This window comes from Dama dama, chromosome 14, assembly GCF_033118175.1.
Source record: "Dama dama isolate Ldn47 chromosome 14, ASM3311817v1, whole genome shotgun sequence".
Lineage (NCBI taxonomy): Eukaryota > Metazoa > Chordata > Mammalia > Artiodactyla > Cervidae > Dama > Dama dama.
Genome location: NC_083694.1, coordinates 2353125 through 2375199, shown reverse-complemented (window position 1 = coordinate 2375199; position 22075 = coordinate 2353125). Strand labels below are relative to the sequence as shown.

The following is a 22075-nucleotide window of genomic DNA, read 5'->3' as shown; positions in this document are numbered from 1 at the left end:
GGAAGCAAGGGTAAGGGGCACAGGGGGGTCCAAGCCAGCACTGCGTGTTGAGGGCCCTGCAGAAGCCAGCTAAGGAGGCAAAGGGAGACGGGATCTCCGGCAGTCTGCACATGCCGTGGGCTGGAAGCCAGCCATGCCAATCACCCCACCGTCACCCACCGGAACCTCCTGAAGCAGGGTTTTCACAGTCCACTCTGCCCTTCTTGATCACCTTCTTAACCAGGTCACGGCCATTCAGCACGGCCCCCTTCCTCGGCAGACAAAGGACCTGGGGCCGGTGGGAGAAGAGAGCCGTTTCTGCCCCAGCCCTGGCGGGCTGTGTGACCGGAGGCAGGCCCTCCTCCCCCCAGTCTCCGCTTCCTCCCCGTAGAGCAGGGGCCTGGGCACGCTGAGGTCTAAGCCTCTTCCAGCTCTGATGTGCCGGGACTGGCACCGCACCCCGAGAGCAGGCCAGGGGCCCCCTTTACTCGCGCCCTCATCTTCGGGGGAAATGTAGAACAGCACCCAAGGCCGTGTGGGGGTCGGCTCGCCCGACGGCCCGGGGCCTTCCTGGGAGCGGGCAGGGCTGCCTTTATCCTCTGGGCTTCTCGGAAGGTGCCTGACTGCAGACAGGGGATGACTGCTCACGTTCCGCGGGACGAAGCCGGTGGGGCACGACGGCTGTCCCGCCCTGCCCAGACCCTGGACAGACCACGCAGGATGGGTCTTGGTGTGGTGGGGGACTTCCCCAAGACGAGCCCTTTAGTCACCAGCCACCTGTCGTGGCTTCTGTCACTCGAGGTGACAGGTCGGGTTGGCAGTGCTGGCTAAGAGGGTGACGTCACCTAAGGTGTGACTGCGCCTCAGGCCAAGTCTGGTGCAGCGTTCCAGCAGGAGGCCCAGCCTCCTTCCCACCCAGCAGTCGGGAGCACGGCCACCCAGAGCGGCAGGGGCTCAGCTGCCGGCCTGACACCAGGACATGGGTCTCAGCCATCTGGGCGGGTGGTGGGGGCCTCCAGGGAGTCCTCAAGGACAGTGTCAGGGCCCAGCCATGCTGCCCTGCCAGAGGAGAAAGGAGAAGAGTCCCAGGTCTTCAGGTCGGGACTGCTCCTTAGACTGAGTGACGCTGCTGTGGGTGCTTTGTCCCACGTCAGCCCGTTCCCGTCCAGTGTTCCCGGGCTGAGGATTCTGCCGTCTGGGCCAGAGTCCATATGCAGTCCCAGAGTGCCATCTCCGCTGATACACAGATACACGTTTAACCCCCTTCTTCCTGCCTTCCATGCAGGCACCCTAGAGGGCCCAGGCACAGGGTTCAGTATCATCATGGAAGCTACTGCCTGGTGCCTCTCGATTAAAAAAAAATGCTTGCATGGGTTCTATCCTGTGGCAGAATATGACATATCCTACCTCCTACGAAAAGGGCTCTGTAATAAAGTCAGTGTTTGAAACCAGCCGTTCTCAGGCACACTGCTGGGCCACCTTGGCATTGGGAAGGGACTGGGGCCAGCCGGTTGTCCGTCGAGGTGGGCGCCCAGCTGTGGCGGGGAGGCAGGGTGCCGAGATCAGAGCTGCAGGTAGCCTAAGAGGACCAGCACTGCCACGGAGTGGGTGAGGGCGGTGTCCAGATGCGGGGCTGGACAGACTGCGGAGTTCTCCACCATCATGCTAGTGCCTGAAACCAACAGGTGGGATGGGCTGAACAGGCTGGGCCTGGGCCGGCTCATCCCTGCCCCACCCTCAGGACAGAATCCAGACCTTCCCAAAGGAGACTCACAGGACTCGTTTCAGGACTGGGAGGTACCCTCAGCCCTTCTCAGCTGGGTTTTGTAGGACCTTCATTCCCGAGCATGGAGCGCACTCAGCCCTCAGGGATGTTTGGGGAGAAGGCAGGTGGCAAGGGCGGGTCAGGGCTACTCTGAACGTGGTTCCTGACGCCGCCTTTTGTCTCCCTGGGGACTGGCTGGGCTGGGGCCTGGTTTGGGCTGGGATGATCTCTGCCTCTGGATGGACCCTGCTCCTCCCGGGGGATACGGGGTATACAGCACCTCCATTCCGCACGATGTGAACCTCTGCCGGGACCCCGTCGCCTCCTGGCCCTGTGGTCCGAATCTGCACCAGCGCGTGGCCGATGTCCTCGGGAACTGTGATTTCTATCCGGTTCTTGCTGGTGAGGTGCAGCGTGGGAGTTGGGTGTAGGTCGTTCTGGTACAGCATCTGTGGGAAGGAGTTAGCCAGCAGGGTTTCCTTAGGGCTGATCCTTCCCTTCCCTGGCCCCAGGAAAGCCTTGAGGTCCTGCCCCCTCACCCCTCCTGTTGCCCGTTGACCAGGACCAGGCTCTTGAATAAGCTTTTCCCTGGAGCCAGTTTCCTGTTCCCAGCAGCTGAACTGATTTTGCAGGCTCCTCAGACCAGAAGGGTCCCAAACGTCAGCCAGTCTGTCACCGCTCTCGTGAACCCTGCCTTTCCGCAGTCACACCTCTTTCCTCCGTGTAATCGCTACTGCATGCTCCCCGGAGACTCACTCACGCAGTCATGCCTCTCACGGGCCCAGACGGTTTGCTTACATCTAACTCGGACATGGGCTGCTAGGAACTGAAGCTCCCTTGTGTTCACGGGGCACACATGAGCTGTCCCCCAGCATTCACTGCCTGCTCGCCCCTCCTTACCTTGTAGCCTGTGACTGCAGACTCATTACTCAGCGGGACTACAGGGTCCCACTTGATACTCAGACTGGAGCTCGAGAAAGTCCAGGAGATGTTGCCTGGGGGTCGCCGTGGAGCTGCCAGAGCGGGGAGAGTCAGGAGGAGTGTTCCTGATGTTTCCCCACCACGCACCCCCTTGCTTTCAGCCAGCCACTTTCTAGATAATCTGCCCGTCACAGCTGTGCCCGGAACATTGTTACCACTACTGAGAAACAAACTCCAACAGACGCTGGAGAAGAGAGGCGCCGCAGAGGCCGTGAACCCCACTCCCTTCTTACCATCAGACGAGCGGCCCTGGGGGCTGGGGCCCCGTCTTTCCAGGAAAGTGATCCGAGAGCCCCCCGCCCCTCCCGCACCCAGGCTGCCAGACTCACGCGGCTTCATGGTGGTGGCGTTGGCAGAGGGGCTGGCGGGCCCGGTGCCGGCCCTGTTGTAGGCCCGCACAGTCACGTGGTACTTGGTGTTGGGGTGCAGGCCCGTGACCAGGGCGCTGCTGTCCAGCCCTGCTGTCCTCACTCGGTCAGCGGCCGCTGCTTTGTCGCCAGCCTTCCAGTAGCGGATCTGAAGGGAGCGGGCGTGGCCAGGGGTCAGCGATCAGGCCCAGGGCCTCAGTACTGCGCCGCCCCGGCTCTGCCTGGTCCCTCCATCCCAGGCTTGGAGCCTAGACACGACTATGAGGCCCACGAAAGAGACAAGCTGTGTGATCTGCTGCTCCCTTCTTGATGCCCAGTGGATGGCCCAGTCCAAGGAGAGAGCTTAGTACCTGGGCTGAATGCGGGAGCAGGTGGGTGGGTACAGACTCCACCGAGAGATGGCCTGCTGAAACACAGCCCCAGTTAATGAACTCAGGAGTCCTGTGGGGACTCTTAAAGGCCACGGAATGCATATTTGCAAAGCAGTCCCCCAGCCCCCACGCCAGCAAGCTCATGATGGCTGCCCAGTAAATGCAAACCCACTGGCATAGTCCTCGTAACACCAAGACCTTCTAGATGTTCTTCCAAATCAAGGGCAGGGTTTGGAGCTCTCTCTCCAGTGGGCTCACCTAGCGTATTTGCTGCAGCCCAGAGCTGACTACTGGGCTAGGATTTACAGCGTCACTAGTATGATGGTTCCCCCTGAGACAAAGACATTTTCCGTTGGTCCTTCTTTCCCTTCCTCTTGTTCTGTCTCGCTCTCCACGTACCCCCACATGGACCCCAGTGTAGAATAATCAGCGGGCCTCAAGGGTTGGGTCAGAAACTGTCAGGCTAGAGTTCCTTGGGCACAGGTTGACGGGCTGGTACACAGAGGGGGTTGTGCTGTTCTCTGCCACCCTGAGCATGCCAGGAGAGCTGGGCTCTGGTGTGAAAGGGGCAGGCAGGCCATGCCCCTTCTAGATCTCCTCCTCTGGGCTCCCACAGTGTCCAGGTGGCCAGCCGGGCAGTATCGTCCAGGCTGTCCACAGGCACCGGCCAGAGGATTGCGCTGAGGCTGCGAACGCGATGCTGCAGAGACTGCATGGGGTGCACCTGGTGAGTGCAGGAGAGGTTCTGGGAGGAAGACTGCTGAGCTGCGAGGTGGCCCTGCGCCTGACCCCAAGCCCCCTTCCCCGCCCAGTCCTTGCCGGCGCTCACCTCGTACCCCAGGAGGATACCGTTCATGTCCTGCTGCACGGGTTCCCAGCTCACGTTCATCTCCGAGGACGAGACCCCTTTGGCCCAGACCTTGGGAGGGGCCACCCTGGGCTCTGGAGACAACACGGAATGGGTGTGGATTCCCGGGGCCTCCCTGTCCTGCAGAGCGGCCGCCAACTGGGACTGCTCTTGCACAGGATTTAAAAAACCTGAGGTGCAGGGTAGGGGCCTGGTGGGGGTTCCCAGAGCACCCCCCACCCCTGGGGGCCCACTTCTCTCCCAGACGGCCTTCCTCCTTCAGGCCTGAGTGGGGCAGAGGCTGCCAGGGCTAGAAAGGCAGCCAGGGGTCTCCCCTGCCCCGGGTCCCTCCCCCCACCCTACACCCCGCGGACCAGCCGCAGGGGTGGGGGCGCCCGGTGGCCCCGGCGGCCCACCTTCCTCGGCCGAGTACACGACGGCCACGAGGCTCTCGGGCCCGTCCCCGCGGCGGTTGTAGCTGCGGATCTTGACCTCAAAGGGCGTGTAGGGCCGGACGCTGTCGTTGCTGTAGACGAAGTACTGGGCGTCGGCGCCGGGCACCCTCGCGGTCTGCCAGCTGGTGCCGCCCTGCCTGCGGAAGGACACCAGGTAGCCGAAGCCGCCTCCGTGCTGGTACTCCCGGGACATGGGCTGAGGGCGAGAGAGCGCGTGGGCGAGGGGCCTTGGCCGCCGGCCCGCCCGGCCCCGCCCCCAGCCTCCCCGGGACCGGCGCCCGGGACTGCGCCTTCCACCCTGCGGCGGGGGCAGCGGGGCCCGCGTTGGCTCCGGGTCAGGACCCCGCAGTGGCCCTGTCTGGTCCTCTCTGCACGCCACGCCCTTCCGGAGATGAGTCCCAGGGGCCGGCGGGCCGGCGGTGGGGGAGAACCGCCCCCCCGGAGCACCGCAGGCGTGTTCCTGCCTTTCTCCTCGCTGCTTACCGTCCAGGTCACGGTGAGCTCTCCCGGCGCTCCACCGCCTCCGCTGAGACCCGACGGGGCTACCGAGGGGGCTGTCGGGGCCAAGGGACAGACAGTTAGTGGAGACGGGCCTGCGGCTGAGCTGAGAAGCATCGCAGGGTCAGGACTCCCTTCCAATGGGCTATATGCCCACAGAATGAACCACCTGGAAGGAATGGACAAACTCTTAGAAATGTGCAATCCCCCGAGGCCGAACCAGAACCAGGAAGAAATAGGAAATACAAACACACCACATCAGTAATTTGAAACTCTCAAGAAACAGACGTCCAGGATCAGGTGGCTTCACAGGTAAATTCTACCAAACAATTAGAGTTTACATCTGTTCTTCTGAAGCTATTCCAGTGAGCCCTGGTTTTGTCCTCTGGGTCCCTCTGGATGTGGGCTCAGGAGTCAGGCGGATCTGAGATCAAATTTCACCCCTGCCACTTACTAGCTGCGTTTCTCTGGACAAGTTATTTAACCTCTCCGAGCCTCTGATTCCCCTCTCCAAAAGATAAGGATAATAATGTTTCTCTCAAAGGCTGTAAGAAAAACAGAATTAAACAAGACAGTGGCTGGCATATACATAGAGCATACACTATAAATGAGCGTTAGCCTCATTCCTCTAGCTGGTGTAAACTCAATAGACCAACTCCAGTTTTCTTTAAATTAAGGGGAATAAATAATCCAGAACTGCAGTTAATCCAAAAAATATTTCTTTTGGGTTACAGGGTGATTTTTGGTGTGTGTGGCAGATTTAATTTCCTAATTGTCTCTAGTATTCAAAAGGGCTGCTATTAAAAAATATATTTAATTAGATTGTGAAGCTTGGCAGGGAGTAACTTGGCTGAAGGTCAAAATATTTCTGCAGATGACACCGCAAATGGAGACTCATCACTTGGTTCTGATGAGAGTTGAGGGCCTTCTCATTTGCAAAGGGTACTTAAACACCTATTACCCTTTTCAGAGTGGAAAGGTTGAGGCCCAGAGCAGTTAAGTGACTTGCTTAAAGTCACACAGCTAATAAATGTCACAGTTTGAATTTGAACTCAGGTCTTCTGATTGAAAAGCTCACCATCTTTCTTCTGCATCATAGATTTGTGCTCAACTCCTGGATACTATGGTGGAGGAGACCACTTCTCACCCTTGGACTCTCCAAGTTCAGTCAAAGAAAATGCTCCTTCTGGAATTCTTACTCAGGAGAGGTACCAGTTAAAAATGTCGAATGATTCCATAAGGAGCCTGGAGAGTTAGCCTGGGGCACATAGGAAACGGTGTTTCAGGGACACAAAACGGCAGACCCTTGTCCCACAGCCAGTGGGGCGGGCCTGGGTGGGTGGGGAAGGGGCGTCAGGTCCCGACTCCACACTGCCGGCCTTGGGAGCCCAGCGCTCTGGTCCTGGGCTTCATCTTCACCTCTTCCTTCCCCACCTGCCTTTAAGGGAGGGGTGTGGGCAGAAAGTCCATCCCTCCTGCTGCCAAAGAAACCGTCTAAAGAAGGACTTAGAGACGCTGGCTGCCCACCTAGTGCCCTGTACAACATACACGTTCCTCACCAACTGATTCCTGCAGCTTGTGTATGTACAAAGAAGAGCTGCCCATTACCCCATGGTCCTGGGTTCAAGCCCCGGCTCTGACAGTGTGACCCTTCCTTCCTTCCTTCAAGCTTTGGTTTTTCCATTTTTTTAAAAAAAAATTAAACTTTTAGGGACTCCTCTGGTGGTCCAGTGGCTAAGACTCTGATCTCTCAATGCTGGGGCCCTGGGTGTGATCCCAGGCTGGGGAAGTAGATCCCACATGCCACAACTAAGACCCTGTGCAGCCAAATAAATATTTTTTTAAAAATTAAATAAAAATTAAACTTTTAGATAATTGTAGATTCACATGCAGTGGTAAGGTTGGCCTGTTTTTTCTGGGTGAACAGTTTGGACTGGAGGGCTTCCAGCCCTGACCGTGTGTCGTGCGTCGTGCAGTGTAGCCACCTTGCCCTGACTTAGGTTCCTTCCGCATTTGTTTTGTTAGAGTCTGAAGTCTGGTGAGCAGGGTTGGAGCCCCATGTAACTGCTGTTGGCTTGGAGCACCCTTTAAGGAGAGCTGGTGTCTGTGCCTGACACTACTGCTCCTCCAGGGCTCTGACCTGCTTCCTTGGTCTGGATTTTGCTGGAGGGTCCACTGGGCTCCCCAGTGCCCAGGATGTTGCTGGCTAAGACCCGGAACTCGTAGTCCGTCCAGGGTGTGAGGCCCAGCACCTGGGCAGTCTCGGCGTTTCCCTCGATGTTGGCGGGATCTGCAAGGCACAGGGGTCAGTGTCCTGCACTTACTTACAGGCCTGGATGCAAGGGGCAGGGAGTGGCTGTGCATCTCGTGCTTATGCCCAGCTCCCACACTGGTGCCTGCTGTTTACTAAAAGTCAGTGCCTCTTCTATCAGTGACTGGGAACTAGGAGGCAGACCTCCCCGCCTCGGAACCTTTGTAAGGTGTTGTGAGCACTCCGTACCCCATGAACGCTTTCATTGCCCCAGTAACGGTCCTGCCAGGGCTTTAAGGGTGCAGACTGAGCCTCCTCCTCCAACTCTCATCCCGTTCTCCTGCTCCCTGTGTGGCCCTCTTCCCTAATGGCCTGGGAGCTCCTCCAGGCAGAGGGGCCTACACCTGTCCCTCTTGGAAGCTCCAGGCTCAGCCTTGGCCCCCAAGCCCCACCCCCTCCATTCCTCATGCATGCGTGCTGGTTGCTCAGTTATGTCCAACCCTTTGCGACCCCATGGACCGTAGCCCACCAGGCTCCTCTGTCCATGGGATTCTCTAGGCAAGAATACTGGAGTGGGTTGCCATGCCTTCCTCCAGGGGATCTTCCCAACCCAGGATCGAACCCAGGTGTCCCACACGGCAGGTGGATTCTTTACCATCTGAACCACCAGGCTAACCAGTACTGACCTAGGTAGGACCTCACACTTACTAGTCCGAACCTGCTTCCACTTCCCTGAAGGCAGAGTGCGAGCTTGCAGGGTGTACTTGGCGATGGGGCTATGGTTGTCAAAGCCACGGCTCCAGCTGAGCTGGACAGAGGTGTCGCCGATGTCTCTCACCACCACGCCTCCTGGGGCACCTGGCGGACCTACACCAACACGTCAGAGCAAAGTGGGTCAGAATTGCAGAGCTTCCAATGGGAGCTAACCTCCTTCAGGCCCGCGTGGGCCACTGCAGTACCAGGAGGGAGCAGCAGAGGGCGCAGCAAACACATGCTCGGTGGGAGGGCAAGGTGTGAGCTGCGGCCGGGGGGCTTTCCTGGAGGAAGGACGTGTCCCAGGCTGGAGGAGTCACAGAGTGGACGGATTTCCCAGCACCAGCCTCTGACACTCCAGTGAAAGTGTTAGTCGCTCAGTCGTGTCTGATTCTTTGCGAACTTATGGCCTGCTTATGCGCCCACCAGGCTCCTCTGTCCATGGAATTCCCCAGGTAAGAACACTGGAGTGGGTTGCCAGCCCCTTCTCCAGCCTCAGGAAATTTTTCCAGGCTAGGAGTGTGTTTAGAAGTAGATTTTTATAATTTTGGCTTTGGAGGAAGAGTATTCTATTCATTCAGTACCTGCAAAGGCCCTTGGGATGAGTTCAGTGCAACAGATTTGTTAGACGCCTGTCACAGTGGGGGTGGGGTAGGAGCCCCATACCTTGGACCAGGACCGTGGCCTCCTTAGACGCCCCGTCCACCACCGCCTGGCCTTACCTCGGACCAGGACCGTGGCCTCCTTAGACACGCTGTCCACCACCGTCTGGGCCGTGCACGTGTACTTCCCGCCATGGCGCAGCTGGGCATTCAGGATGGTCAGATCCCCAACCGTCTCCTTCTGCACACGAGGGACAGAGCACGGGTAGGTCAGAGGACGCAGACCCAGCTAGGTCAGAGGACCCTCCCCAGCAGTGAGTCAGGGGGCAGGAGGCGCGGCTCACGGTCCCCTGCTCCGTTATGCCCACAGACCTCTTCACCTCACTGTTCCTCTCTGCTCCATGGGAGGAATCAGCTACTTTCTACTTGGTACCACTGGGGATTAAACAGCAGTTTTGTTTTTTTTTAGAGAAGACAGTCAATGTTGGTTCAGGTTAATGGTATCATCTGCGTTGGGGCGGGCAGCAGGATAGCAGTGGGGAATTCAGTCTTGCTGGATGCTGGGAATCCAGGCTTGCCCCTAACCTCCTGCATGCACAGACTTTGGGTGGAACCCAGGGAGCTGCCTGTCTAAGGGAGGGTGTGTATGGACCCAGGGATAGGCTTGCCAGCATTTCTGGGGGAAGGGGAAAGGCTTTGGGGTGGTGATGATTAAGGACATCTTGGGTGCCCTGTCTACCAAGGAGGGAGAAGCCCTGAGTTCTCTGGCCTCAGGCCTTACCACGCTGGCCCTTTGGTAGTGACCCCCAGGCTTGTCAGAGTCGATGGGGAAGTCGTCCAGGGTCCAGACGAAGGTGAGGTCCATGGTGGGGTCGTGGGAGGCATGGCATTGCAGGGTCAGATTGTCACCTAGGTTGATGTCGGCGCTCGAGGGGGCTAGTGTGATTTTGGTTGCATCTGCCAAGACAGAGGGCCCCTGGGTGGAGCAGGAGGAGACAGGCCCGGCAGGGGCAGCAGGGAGGGCGAGAGGGTTTGCCTGGAAGCCCAGGAAAGAGAACAGGCCGCATGGCAACAGTACCCTGACCCGCCAGCAGCCCCCCAGATGTGTGGGAGGGATGGAGGCGCATATCCTGGATGGTGGTCCCCACTGAAACCACCCCCGGGGTAGCCTCGAAATGGGACTGGTGAACACATGTCCCCCATCTTGAACCCCCTCCCACCTCCCTCCCCATCCCATCACCCGAGGCTGATTAGAAAGCCACCACAATATTGTAAAGTAATTGGCCTCCAATTAAAATAAATTAATTAAAAAAAAAAAAAAGGAACTGGGAGGAACACGAGCCGGATGGTGGGGACGGAGGGCGCCCTGAGGAGCCTGAGCCACCGGCCGCAGCCAAACCATCGCCCTCACCTCGCACAGACAGGGTGCCCGTGCTGTTGGCTTTCCCCATGAAGTTCTCAGCAAAGCAGGTGTATCTGCCTTCATCGGACCGACTGACGTTTCTTATGATCAAGGTGCCATCCGGAGTCACAGTCACTCTGCAGCAGGGACGGAGTACACCTGGCCGACCTGGGGACACCCTGTGGTCCCGGGACGGGGGTGGGAGTCCAGGGAGGGGGTGGAGCTGGAATCGCTTGGGGCGGAGGGGCTGGGCTCGCACCTGCTGCTGTTGACCAAAATTTCAGTGCCTTTGCTCCAGAGCACCACTGCCTTAGGAGCGGCCCGGGGCTGGCAGGGGATCACGACCTCTCCTCCTCGGGCTGCAGGGATCAGACGCCTTACAGGGTTCAGCCTGAAGTCGGGGGCAAGCGCTGGAAGCAAGGGGAGAACCCCGCAGTCACCCGGGGAATCAAAACAGTGCCCCTTTGCCCTTAAGACGCCACCTGGCTACACACTAAACAGCCGACGGGCCCTCTATGGCTAATGCATGAGTGACTCCCAGCAGCACCACGTCTAAAATAGCCAGGATGCAGCCCCTTCCCCTCACCCCCCGCCACCTCAACTACCACCAAATCTCCGCTGGACTACTGAGAGCCCCTTATTTGGTCTTCCTGTTTTTGCATGTTCTTTCTACGATCTTCTCCACACAGCCGCCAGGAATATCTTTTTAAAACACACAAGTCAGACACTGAGGATGCAGCCCAGCACCTCCTGAGGGCTGGCACAGCCGTCTCCACCCTGATTGCATTCTGCTCCTTCCCGCGCTCACTGGGCTCCAATCGCCTGGGCCATTTTTCCTTTCTCTTTTCTGTCCCGTGAAGATGCCATGGTTTTTCCTGCCTCAGGACCTTTGCACTTACCATCGGTTTTGCTTCAAAATGCCCAGATCTCACATGATTGATACGCATTGCAAATGTGACTTCCTCAGAGAGGTCTCCCCTGACCATTGCCTCTGACTGGCCTGCCTTACCCCACCACTCTGAGGAAGTTCCGTTATACTGTATTCTTTATGACTGTCTGAAATTAGCCTTTTTAATTATTTGATTTTCTGTTTATTTGTCCCTCTTCACTGGATTGTAAGATACTTGAAGGCAGAGACCTTATCTTTCATATTCACTTCTTAGGATGTGTTGAAAAACTACTGGTTGAATGAATGAGTGAGTCCTCGTTAAGCCTCACTACAACTTGATGAGATAGGTTCCATTCTGTCCATTTTACAGATGAGGAAACAGACTGCAAGCTCCCAAGTCACACAACTAAGGATACTGGATCAGCTGACATTTATAGGCACCTGTTATGTGATGGGCAGGTTCTTTATGCTTTAGCTCTATCATCTCCTTTAACCCTATAGCCTGTATGAGGGCTGGACAGTGATTTCTTGATTTTATTAATCAAGAAACTGAGCCACAAGGAGGTTAATAACTTGCCAAAGGTCACATAAGCAAAGGGGCCGCATTAAACCCAAATCTAGTTGATTCGGTTTCCAGTGACTTTTGCCTCCTTTTTTTTTTTTCAACAGTAGACATTTACTTTCAGATGTGGGTCAAGCCGGATACCCTGTCCTCTGGGAGCTCTCTGTCTAGTGCCTCAGCTTGTCTTCCATCCCTGAGTTCTACTTAGAAGCTGTTGGAAAACTGCCAGGTGAGTGTGTGAATGCAGACATGCTACTGCTCAGAATTCCTGACGGGCCCCCCGGCTGTCCCTGGGGACGACCTCTCTCCCTGGGCCTTTTACCTTGCACCGCCAGCTCGGCGCTGGCGTAGATGGTACCGTGCTTGTTCTCCGCCACACACTGGTACATGCCCGAGTCCTCCAGGCTCAGCTTGGAGAACCGCAAGTCCCCGGCCAGCACTTCTACCCGGGCCTGTGCAGAAAAGCCCGCCCCGGGCCGGGGAGGGGCATCAGGACCACTGGAGTGCCAGCCTGGGCGCTCACAGTGGGGCGCAGTGGAGACGGGGCTGCCTAGAGAAAGCCCCCATGCACGGTCCTCTCCAGGGCCGCCTGGATCCCAGGGTGCAGAGGTTCCCCAGCCCTCATGCCCGTCCGCACATGGAAGCCAGGGGGCTGAAGACCACCGGTGCGTTTGTGGCTGACGTGTGCCTGGACCCAGGTCCCGGGACCCTCCAGTCAGGAGTCTCTCCGGCTGACCGGGAGAATGTGGCTCTGGGATGTACAGAAGCACTTAGAACTAGCCTCTGGCACCCTTACCGGCCCAAAGGGTCCCTGGGGGTGTGTGTGGAGGGGGAGACCTGGAGGGGAGGGGACCGGGAAGCAGAGCACAGTGCGCTGGGTCGGGGAGGACGGACGCCCCAGGTCTCCTACCTGGGAGGTCAGAGGCTCCCCGTTCCGCAGCCAGCGCACTGCGGGCCGGGGCTTGCCGGCGGCGGCGCACGCCCAGTGGAGATCCGAACCGATGTCAGCCTCCCTGTCAGAGATCACCCGGAGCCACTCGGGCTGAGCTGTGGAGACCAAGGGGAGCGTCTGCTGCGGAGCCGGGCAGGGCCTCGGGGCTAAGTCCCCGGGCCGTCGGGCGGCAGGGCGGAGGGTTCTGGGACGGGATGGGGGCGGTGGGGGTGGGGAGAAGCAGGTTCCTGGCGCCTCTCCAGTAACCTTTCCTGACTTAAATCACTGGGACGCGCTCCGTGCGCTCTGCAGCCCAGGCCGTGGGCCGGCCGCAGCACGAGCCTCTTCCGCCCCGTACCCAGGGCACTCTGGGCTGAAGGCTTGAGCACCGGGCTGCCCAGCCTCCCGCCTCTCGGGCCGGGGAAGGCGGGGCCGCGGGCGCCGGCCGTACCCTGCACGATGATGCGGCCCTGGACGGTGTCGCGGCCCTTGGCGTTCTCCGCCTCACACTCGTAGGTGCCCTCGTCCTCGAAGCCCACGCTGGGGATCTGCAGGGTGGGCTCGGCCGTGGCCCACTGCGGGGACAGGGAGCCATCCACTTTGCGCCATTTGATCCTGGGGACCGGGCTGCGGGGAGACAGCCAGAGGGCTGGGCAGGGCTGGGCAGACGCCCCGTGCCTCCCGCCCCTCACCCCCACCGGGCCCTCCTGGGACACGGGGCAGGTGGGGAAGGGAGAGGGGTCCAGGAGAGACGGGGAGAGCGGCAGGGAGAGGCTGCTCCTGGGGGCTCAGCGTGCTGGGGGTCTGCACCCCGAAGCTGGCTTGCCCTCCTCCCACCCCACCCCACCCCGCAGCGGCCTCTCCTGGGCCCCGCCTCCTCAGCAGCGGCCTGAGACCAGGGTCCCTACGGTTCCCTCTGCCTTCTCCCCAGCGGGGCCTGGCCTCTACTTTTCAAAGGGGATGCTGTTAGTAATTTGTGTACTAAATTGACTGAGGAATCAGTGACTCTTATGTGCTTTAAACATGGATTTTCTGGAAGCCCAATCACTTTCCACAAAGCAGGAGGCATCCTGGGTAACCACAGGAGATATAGGAGGGAGGAGGGGACCAATGGTCAAATCACATTCTTTCATTCATTCTACGGACATTTATCGGGCACCTGCTATCAGCTTAGCACTGGTCCAGTGAGTTCTTGTCCTGAGCGAGGAAGATTTCTGTTATAAATTTTCTATCTTAAAAGATAACTGTTAGCATCCATAGAATCCTTATTCAGTGCCAGATACTGTTCTAAGCACTGTATGTATATTAGTTCATTCAAAGCTCATAACAACTCCACGAGGTAGGTACTATTATTAACACTATGTTCAAGTAGGAAATGTGAGAGTTGGACTATAAAGAAAGCTGAGCACTGAAGAATTGATGCTTTTGAACTGTGCTGTTCGAGAAGACTCTTGAGAGTCCCTTGGACTGCAAGGAGATCCAACCAGTCCATCCTAAAGGAGATCAGGCCTGGGTGTTCATTGGAAGGACTGATGCTGAAGCTGAAACTCCAACACTTTGGCCACCTGATGCGAAGAGATGACTCATTTGAAAAGACCCTGATGCTGGGAAACATTGAGGTAAGGAGGAGAAGGGGACGACAGAGTATGAGATGGCATCACCGACTTAATGAACATGGGTTTGGGTAAACTCTGGGAGTTGGTGATGGACAGGGAGGCCTGGCGTGCTGCGGTTCATGGGGTTGCAAAGAGTTGGACACGACTGAGTGACTGAACTGAACTGAAAAAATAGGGAAACTGAGGCTCAGAGAGGTTAAGTGGTTTACCCAAGGTCTCCCCGTCAGCAAGTGACAGAGCTGGGGTTTGAACAAGGCAGGCCAGCTTGGGTCCACTCACCACGTTACCTGCCTCCAGCCTGGGGTGCTACATAAGCTGCCTGAGCCTGTCACGTGTTGCTGGGAAGACCAAGTGAGCTGACACTTGTCGGGGCCCTGGAGTGTGTGATGCCTCACCTACAGACTCAGTGCCCACTGAGGGCCCAGCATTCTGCTAGACCTTGCGGGGCACCAAGATGGCCGAGGGCTGGCCCTGCCCTCTCCCTGGGGGCTCGGAGGGGCTGTGCCCTCCCTCCCCACCACTCACTTCCCGAAGGCGAAGCACTCCAGGGTGACCTGCTGTCCGACCAGGGCGTAGGTCTCTGCCGGGAACCGGGCCTTGATGCTGGGAGCAAAGAGCCTGGTGTCTGCGGAGAGGGGGAGTGTGCGCATCAGACACAAACGCTCCAGGTCAGGGCTCCCGTGCTTGCGACCTCAGCGCAGCTCAGAGCCTGCCTTTGCCCTTGGCGGCTGGAGCAAGGCTCTGAGGCTGGGCCACAGGAGGGCCCCGGGGTCCAGGCCCAGACCCTGTGCCCTCCAAGCTGCTCTTTACAGCTTCAAAGGGAAAGCCCGCATTCCCAACGCCCTTGAGCCCTTCAGCCCCCTCCCCGGGCCCTGTGCACCAACCCTGACCTTCTGCGGCCAGGTTGAGCTGAGCAAACTTGCTGAAGACGCTCTTGGTGGAGAAGTCCATGTGGCTGGTGGCCAGGCAGGAGTAGTTGCCCAGGTCTGAGGCGTTGGTCCGTGCGATGTACAGGTTCCCTGTGGTCTGGGACACGAAGTGCCGCCCATCCGTCGGGATGAAGTTGGGGAACTCATTGAGGAGCCAGCGGTAGGACAAGCCTGGAAGGGGGCATGTGAGGAACCTGGGCCACTGGTTAATGCACCAGCTCTGCTGGGACCCCACCGTGTGGCTGGGGACCTGCAGACCCCGTCCTGAGAGCCGCGGGGCCCGGAACTGGGGCTGGGGGGGGGACCCAGAGGGAAGTCGCGTCGTTAGTCCCACTCTCAGGGAGTGCAGTCTGCTGGGGAGACAGCCCGCAGTGGTTGGGGACGCTCCCAGTCTGGGGTGCTGTGGGGCACAGACTGATCCAGAGCTGGGGACCCAGGGATCCGCACTCCGGGGCCCCTCACCACCGTTTACTCCACCCCTCTGTGAGCGGCCGGACGCCTCCTGTGCCCGCTCGCATCGCCCAGGGCCCTGGCTCACCTGGGTAGTGGGCAGGCGGGTTGCAGGGCAGCATCACCCCCCAGCCTTCGTGGGTCTTCACTGGGTCTCGATCCTCTTTGGAGAATTCCTGCAGAACTGGACGTGGGAACCAGGCCCTCAAGCGCTGGCCTTCAAGGCTGCGGGCCCCGCCCTGCTCAGCCTCCATGGGGCGGGAGTTACCCGCCCTTTCTGGACGCCTCCCAGCACCCTCTTTGCCACCCCCCAGAACGCCTCAGTCCCCCGTGGGGCTCACAGCCGAAGCGGAGGACAGCCTCTCTGCTGACGACCGTGCCCACGGGGTTGGAGGCCAGGCACTGATAGACGCCAGCATCCTGGGCCTTGCTGGGGTTCATGATGACCAGGTTGCCGCCGACCAGCTGCTGGCGGGAGCCCGGCTCCAGCTTCATCTCGGTGCCGTTCATCTTCCACCTGCAGTGGGGGTGGCGGGGGCTGGCGTGAGGACAGCCTGCCACTGCCCAGGGCCTCCCGGCACCACCGCGGGGCCTCACCTATAGGTAGCCGGGGGGCTGGCCCGTGCGCGGCACGCCAGCATCACCTTCTCCTCTGTGGACTCCTCTGGGAATAGCAGGCCAAGGGGTTGCTCTTCAAAGACAGGCCCAAAGGTAGCTGGGGATCCCCAGGCCGAGCTCCAAGCTGCAGATGGGGGACATCACCAGAGGTCTCAGGGCCTCGGGGCCAGTTGGAGCCTGGTCTTCAGGGCACTGTTGTCCAATAGAACTTTCTGCAGTGATGGGAAGGTTCCATTTTCTGAACTGTCCAGTACAGTAGCCACTGGCTACTCGCCATTGTGCCCCTGAAATATGGCTGGTGCAGCTGAGTAACCAGGTTTTTAATTTTATTTAATGATAATTCATTAAAATTTCAATTTCAATAGGTTAGGCAGACCACAAATTTGGAAAACTCAGCAGTGGCCACAAGACTGGAAGAGGTCACTTTTCATTCACATCCCAAAGAAAGACAGTGTCAAAGAATGTTCAGCTTACTGTACAATTGCGCTCATCTCACAAGCTAGCAAGGTAATGCTCAAAATTCTTCAAGCTAGGTTTCAACAGTACGTGAACTGAGAACTTCCAGATGTAAAAGCTGGATTTAGAAAAGGTAGAGGAAGCAGAGATCAAATTGCCAACATCTGCTGGATCATAAAAAAAGCAAGAGAATTCCAAAAACATCTGCCTCATTGACTATGAGAAAGCCTTTGACTGTGTGAATCACAATAAACTGGAAAATTCTTAAAGAGATGGGAATATCAGACCACCTTTCCTGTATCCTGAGAAACTTGTATGCAGGTCAAGAAGCAACAGTTAGAACAGGACATGGAACAATGGACTGGTTCAAAATTGGGAAAGGAGTACATCAAGGTTGTATATCGTCACCCTGCTTATTTAACTCATATGCAGAGTACATCATGTGAAACACCAGGTTGGATGAATCACAAGCTGGGATAAAGATTGGCAGGAGAAATAAATATCAACAACTTCAGATATTCAGATGATACCACCCTTATGGGAGGAAGTGGAGAGAAACTAAAGAGCCTCTTGATGAAAGTGAAAGAGGAGAGTGAAAAAGTTGGCTTAAAACTCAACATTCAGAAAACTAAGATCATGGCATCTGGTCCCGTCACTTCATGGCAAATAGATGGGGAAACAATGGAAACAGTGACAGACTTCATTTTCTTGGGCTCCAAAATCACTATGGACAGTGACTGCAGCCATGAAATTAAAAGATGCTTGCTCAAAAAAAAAAATTAAAAAAATGCTTGCTCCTTGGAAGACAAGTCAGAACAAACCTAGACAGCATATTAAAAAGTGGAGACATCACTTTGCTGACAAAGGTCCTTGTAGTCAAAGCTATGGTTTTTCCAGAAGTCACGTACAGATGTGAGAATTGGACCATAAAGATGGCTGAATGCCAAAGAATTGATGCTTTCAAACTGTGATGCTGGAGAAGACTCTTGAGAGTCCTTTGGGCAGCAATATCAATCCAGTCAATCCTAGAGGAAATCAGTCCTGGATATCCATTGGAAGCTCCAATATTTGACCACTTGATGCAAAGAGCCAACTCTTTGTGAAAGAGCCTGATGCTGGGGAAGATTGAAGGCAAGAGTAGGGGGCGGTAGAGGTTGAGCTGGTGAGATGGCATCACCAACTCAATGGACATGAGTCTGAGCAAACTCCAGGAGATGGTAAAGGACAGGGAAGCCTGGCATGCTGCAGTCCATGGAGCTGCAAAGAGTTGGACATGACTTAATGACTGGACAATGACAGACAGACTCCAACTTGTTAAGTTAGTTCAGGCAATCACCCCCCCTTGCAGGTCCTGAGTTCCTGTTGTATACTTAGCACTGGGCTAGGGGCTGAGTAGCACAACTCCTTTCACATGGAGCCTGAGGTCTAGGAAGGAAGACAGAAAGCTGACAGTACAAGAAGGCAAGGACCGTGATGGTTTAGGTTCACGTGCAGGGATCCTTGGAGTGGGTCCAGAGGACTCATGGGAGAGCTGGCCCATGGGGCGTGAGAGGGGCCTGGACAGACGCCCGGAAGCCACAGGGCAAGTGGCGGGGCGAGGACGCATGGCCCTGGGCCTGTGTTCCTTCTGGGAGGCGTCCCCAGAGAACATGCTGGGGCTTGGGCCTCTGCGGGCTATCACAGGACCCTCTGGGCCTCAGCTTCCTCACCTGGGAAATGGGAAGATGAACGCCCCTCCCAAGGCCCACAGCAGGGTCAGCCAGCACAGGCTGTGTGCTCCGCACTTGGCCCCCGGATCCAAGGGTGGGGGCTGGGGGAAGGCAGGCTCAGGGCTGGGTGGGTGCTGTATGGGTGGCTTTGGGGCATTTTATAAAATTTCTGTGTGACAGTTCAAGAAAGGGAGGCCCAGAAAGGGGAACGACTTGCCTATCATCACAGGGCAAGCCTGGGGCACACACAGGTCTAGACCTTGGGCTCCTGGGTTTGCTGAGCAGATGGGCATGCCGCATGCAAACGGCGCTTCTCTGCCTGGCCCCCCTCCCGGAGCAGATGCCTTGCTCTTCCGGTCGTGTGTCCGGGCCTCCCTGGGTGGGGGATGCGACGCAAAGGGCAGGGTCCTACACCCGCCTCGATGTGCTGGCCGGGCGGCCGGGCATGCCTTGCCTTTGTGGTGTCAGGCGGGAGCCAGCCACCCCTAGTTGGCTCCTGTCCCCCAGTGACGCTGATTTCAGCCTCCTCGGTGGGTTGTGGGGTGGGGTCCCCATTAACTAATTAGTGCCTGCTCTCCTGGTTCATCCAGCTGTCAGCCTTGGGCCCCACGGCACATGTGAGGCCCGGTTCCAGACCCCTGGGAGGGACAGCAGCTGCTAAGCAGCTCTAAGAATGGAAGAGGAGGCAGGGCTTCCTGAAACGGCACCCCGCCTCCCCCCAAGCCAGCTCTCCCTCATGGCTGCCCCAGGCCTCAGAGATGGCCCAGCTTAATCCCGAGTTAATGACGGCGGTGGAGGGGAGGGACCCCTGCCCCAGCTGGGACTGTGCGGAGGGGCGGGGGAGGCAGCCCGGCTGCTGGGAACAGCCCTGCATAATCGCAGCTTCCAGGAAGTCTGTCTGCACGGTGCGGGTGGGGGGCTGAGTGGGCCCGGGGCACACTGATGCTTCAAGACTGGCTTCCTTCTGGGAAAAGCTTGATCCCCTGCGCTAGGCCACATACACACCCTCACCCCACCATCCACACATGCACACTTTCCACACCTGTCATGTACGCTCACTTCTTCACGTGCACACAGACATCACACATATATACATACATGACTTTCTAAGCTACTCCAGGAGTCAGATATATACGTTTATACACACATCTGTTTCCACACACAGACAGCTACAAATGTCCACATATACTTGTATATACATACATACATATACAAAATAAGCATTCATAATATCCAGGCATTAATAATCACAAAATAGATCCTATCTCTTGAGGGCTTACTCTTTATCAAATATCATGCTCCACATTTCTTTTCCATAACCTCTTTACAAGATAGATACCGCCACTTTATTGTTTAGCTAATCTGAAAACTGAGACTTAGAGGTTAAAAAACTGGCCCCAAATCACACAGCGAGAAGGAGCAGGTCTGGGGTGTGGACCCAGAGCCACGTCCTCAGCCACAGGGCTCAGGATTCTTGACCTGCTTCCCAGCAGAAGCATCAGAGGTGCTGGTCCATCCTGAAGGTACTGAACCAGCATCTCTAGGAGGGAGGCCAAAGCATCTAGATTTTAAAGGGGCTGCGTGGACATTCTGAAGGGCAGTCAGAGCTGTGAGCCGCTGCACTGTGCCTAAGGCCTTGATAGATGTTTGTCATCCCCTCAAAGGTAGCATGTCCTCCACGCATAACACTCACAGCTCCACCCTCCCATCCACAGGCACACACTCACTCACCCCATGCCTTCCTATGAAGCTACACACACGTCCACCCACACATGCACACACACACACACACACACACACACACACACGACTGCCGGGCAAATCTACCCCCTCCATGCTCTCCCTGTTTGACAACCTCTCTGATTCTCTCCTGATTCCCTGTCCTGACAACTCTGCTCCTCAGTGCATAGGCATCGGGACCTCACAGGGGAAGCAGAGGGAGCCGGGAGCGTGTCGGGGAAGCCGCACCGCGCTACTTTGCACTGGGGTGCAGGAGTCCAAAGCTGTGTCCCCAGAGCAGGTGCACAGAGACAGCTAAGAGCCGAGGCCCCTTCCAAGGGGATGAACAGCCGTGGACGCTCCTCCCGGGGGCCGGCCAGGTCCCACCTTCCTGGGCCTTCCTGCCTCTCAGGGTCTAAGGACTCCAGAGGCTGTTTGCCCCGGGTGCTGGGGTCCCAGGACTGAGCTGCCCCTAAGGGTCCGGAACCTGGAGGAGCCCCAGGCACCTCTCCTCTGCTTTCTCTGGGCTAGATGTCTCCTGCTCCCTGAAGGCTGGGCTCCCTACCCAGCAGCACCTCCAGGCCTGGGAGTCCCGGCACCAGGAGCTAGACCTGGGCTGGGCGCCCGGGAGGCTCCCTATTTCCTAGCAGCCTCACTGACCTGGGTGCAGGGCTGGGAGGTGGTTGAAACATAGTGAGAACACCTGACTGTATACCAGTGGGGTCCCTCCCTGCCGAGACGAAGAATTAAAATGTGCTGGCTGCAGGGGACCGCAGGGTGGGGAGGTAGAGTCTGAAGCAGTTAGGACTCCAGAAGGACATCAGATGAAGAGCACGCTTTCTCCCATGGCGATCTTTAAGGGAAAAGGACACGTCTGTGGGTCTAGGCTGGGGGTCAGGGCGGAGAGACCGAGCAGTGGTCCCGGCAGGCTCTTGAGCGGCAGAGGCTGCTAGAGCCTTGCACGGCTCGCCCTGCCCCGCCCCCTCCCCTTCTGCCAGCCCCCCAACCCCGGGACCGCTGGCTCGAGAACCTTCCTTGGGCCTCGCCTGCCTGCTTCCTGGGCATCCTCTGCCCTGCCTCATCTCTGCCCAGATCCTGTTCCACATCTGGTCCACTCGCCAGGGTTCAGCACTGCCCTGAGGAGCCCTCCCTCCCAGGGTTTTGTGGTCAGGGGACCCTAGAGCAGTCCTTTCCAACAGAACATTATGTGAGGATGGAAATACTCTATAATCTGTGCTGTCCAATACGGCCATGAGGCCTTGAAGTGCAGCTAGGACAGCTAAGCAGCTAATTTTAATCTTGCAGCCTTAAGGGCTACAACTCTGCTAACGTGGAGCTCTGGCTGTGCCGTAGTCTTCCTGTGTGACCCGGGGCAAGCCAGTCACCCTCTCTGGATCATGTTTCTTTCATCTGCAGTGAGACAAAGACTCATCCCCTCTCCTCCTAATCTCAGGAAAAGTAAAATCCACAGACACGAAAATTCCACAAGGAAATGTCCTCTCCCTGAAGTGCTACAGCAGTGCAGTCATCCCTAACAAAGATAGAACGCCTGACACATCGCTGCTGGCTCCGGGGCCGGACAAGCCCTCTTACCTGGGGTGGAGACTAGGGCCGTGGCTACCAGCATCAGCAGGCCTGCTTTCCTCCTGATGGGTGTCCCCATGGTGGGCACTCCAGGCTGGGGCGGGCAGCGGAGACGAGCCTCAGGTCAGCACACGGAGACTCCGGAGATTCCAGCTGGAGGCTGAGAGGCACCTGGGGGAGCAGAGGGATGGGGAGGCCTCGGAGCTGAGCAGCGCCCCTCCCGGCTCCGGGCATGCCACGCTTCTGCCCCGGCCTGAGGAGAGGCTGGAGTCGCTCCCACCCTCCCCACAGCCCCGGGGAAGGGGCCTGACTATTGCCCAGCAGCTCTTCCCGGGCTGAG

The 22075-nt window shown here is 57.6% G+C and overlaps 1 protein-coding gene across 1 annotated transcript; it reads right to left on the bottom strand.

Moving 5' to 3' along the window:
• Window positions 1-1407: 1407 nt before the first annotated feature.
• Window positions 1408-21849, bottom strand: CNTN2 (contactin 2). The gene is made up of 22 exons (XM_061161178.1): window positions 21745-21849; window positions 16247-16391; window positions 15991-16166; window positions 15738-15833; window positions 15161-15370; window positions 14796-14895; window positions 13106-13281; window positions 12634-12770; window positions 12046-12175; window positions 10532-10682; window positions 10282-10409; window positions 9652-9827; window positions 8991-9111; window positions 8224-8382; window positions 7405-7554; window positions 5250-5320; window positions 4728-4962; window positions 4294-4406; window positions 3055-3241; window positions 2645-2757; window positions 2025-2193; window positions 1408-1651 (listed from the first exon to the last, which is right to left on the bottom strand). Exons 1-22 carry the CDS (start codon window positions 21812-21814, stop codon window positions 1542-1544), a joined length of 3123 nt encoding a protein of 1040 aa, XP_061017161.1. The 5' UTR covers window positions 21815-21849; the 3' UTR covers window positions 1408-1541.
• Window positions 21850-22075: the final 226 nt, after the last annotated feature.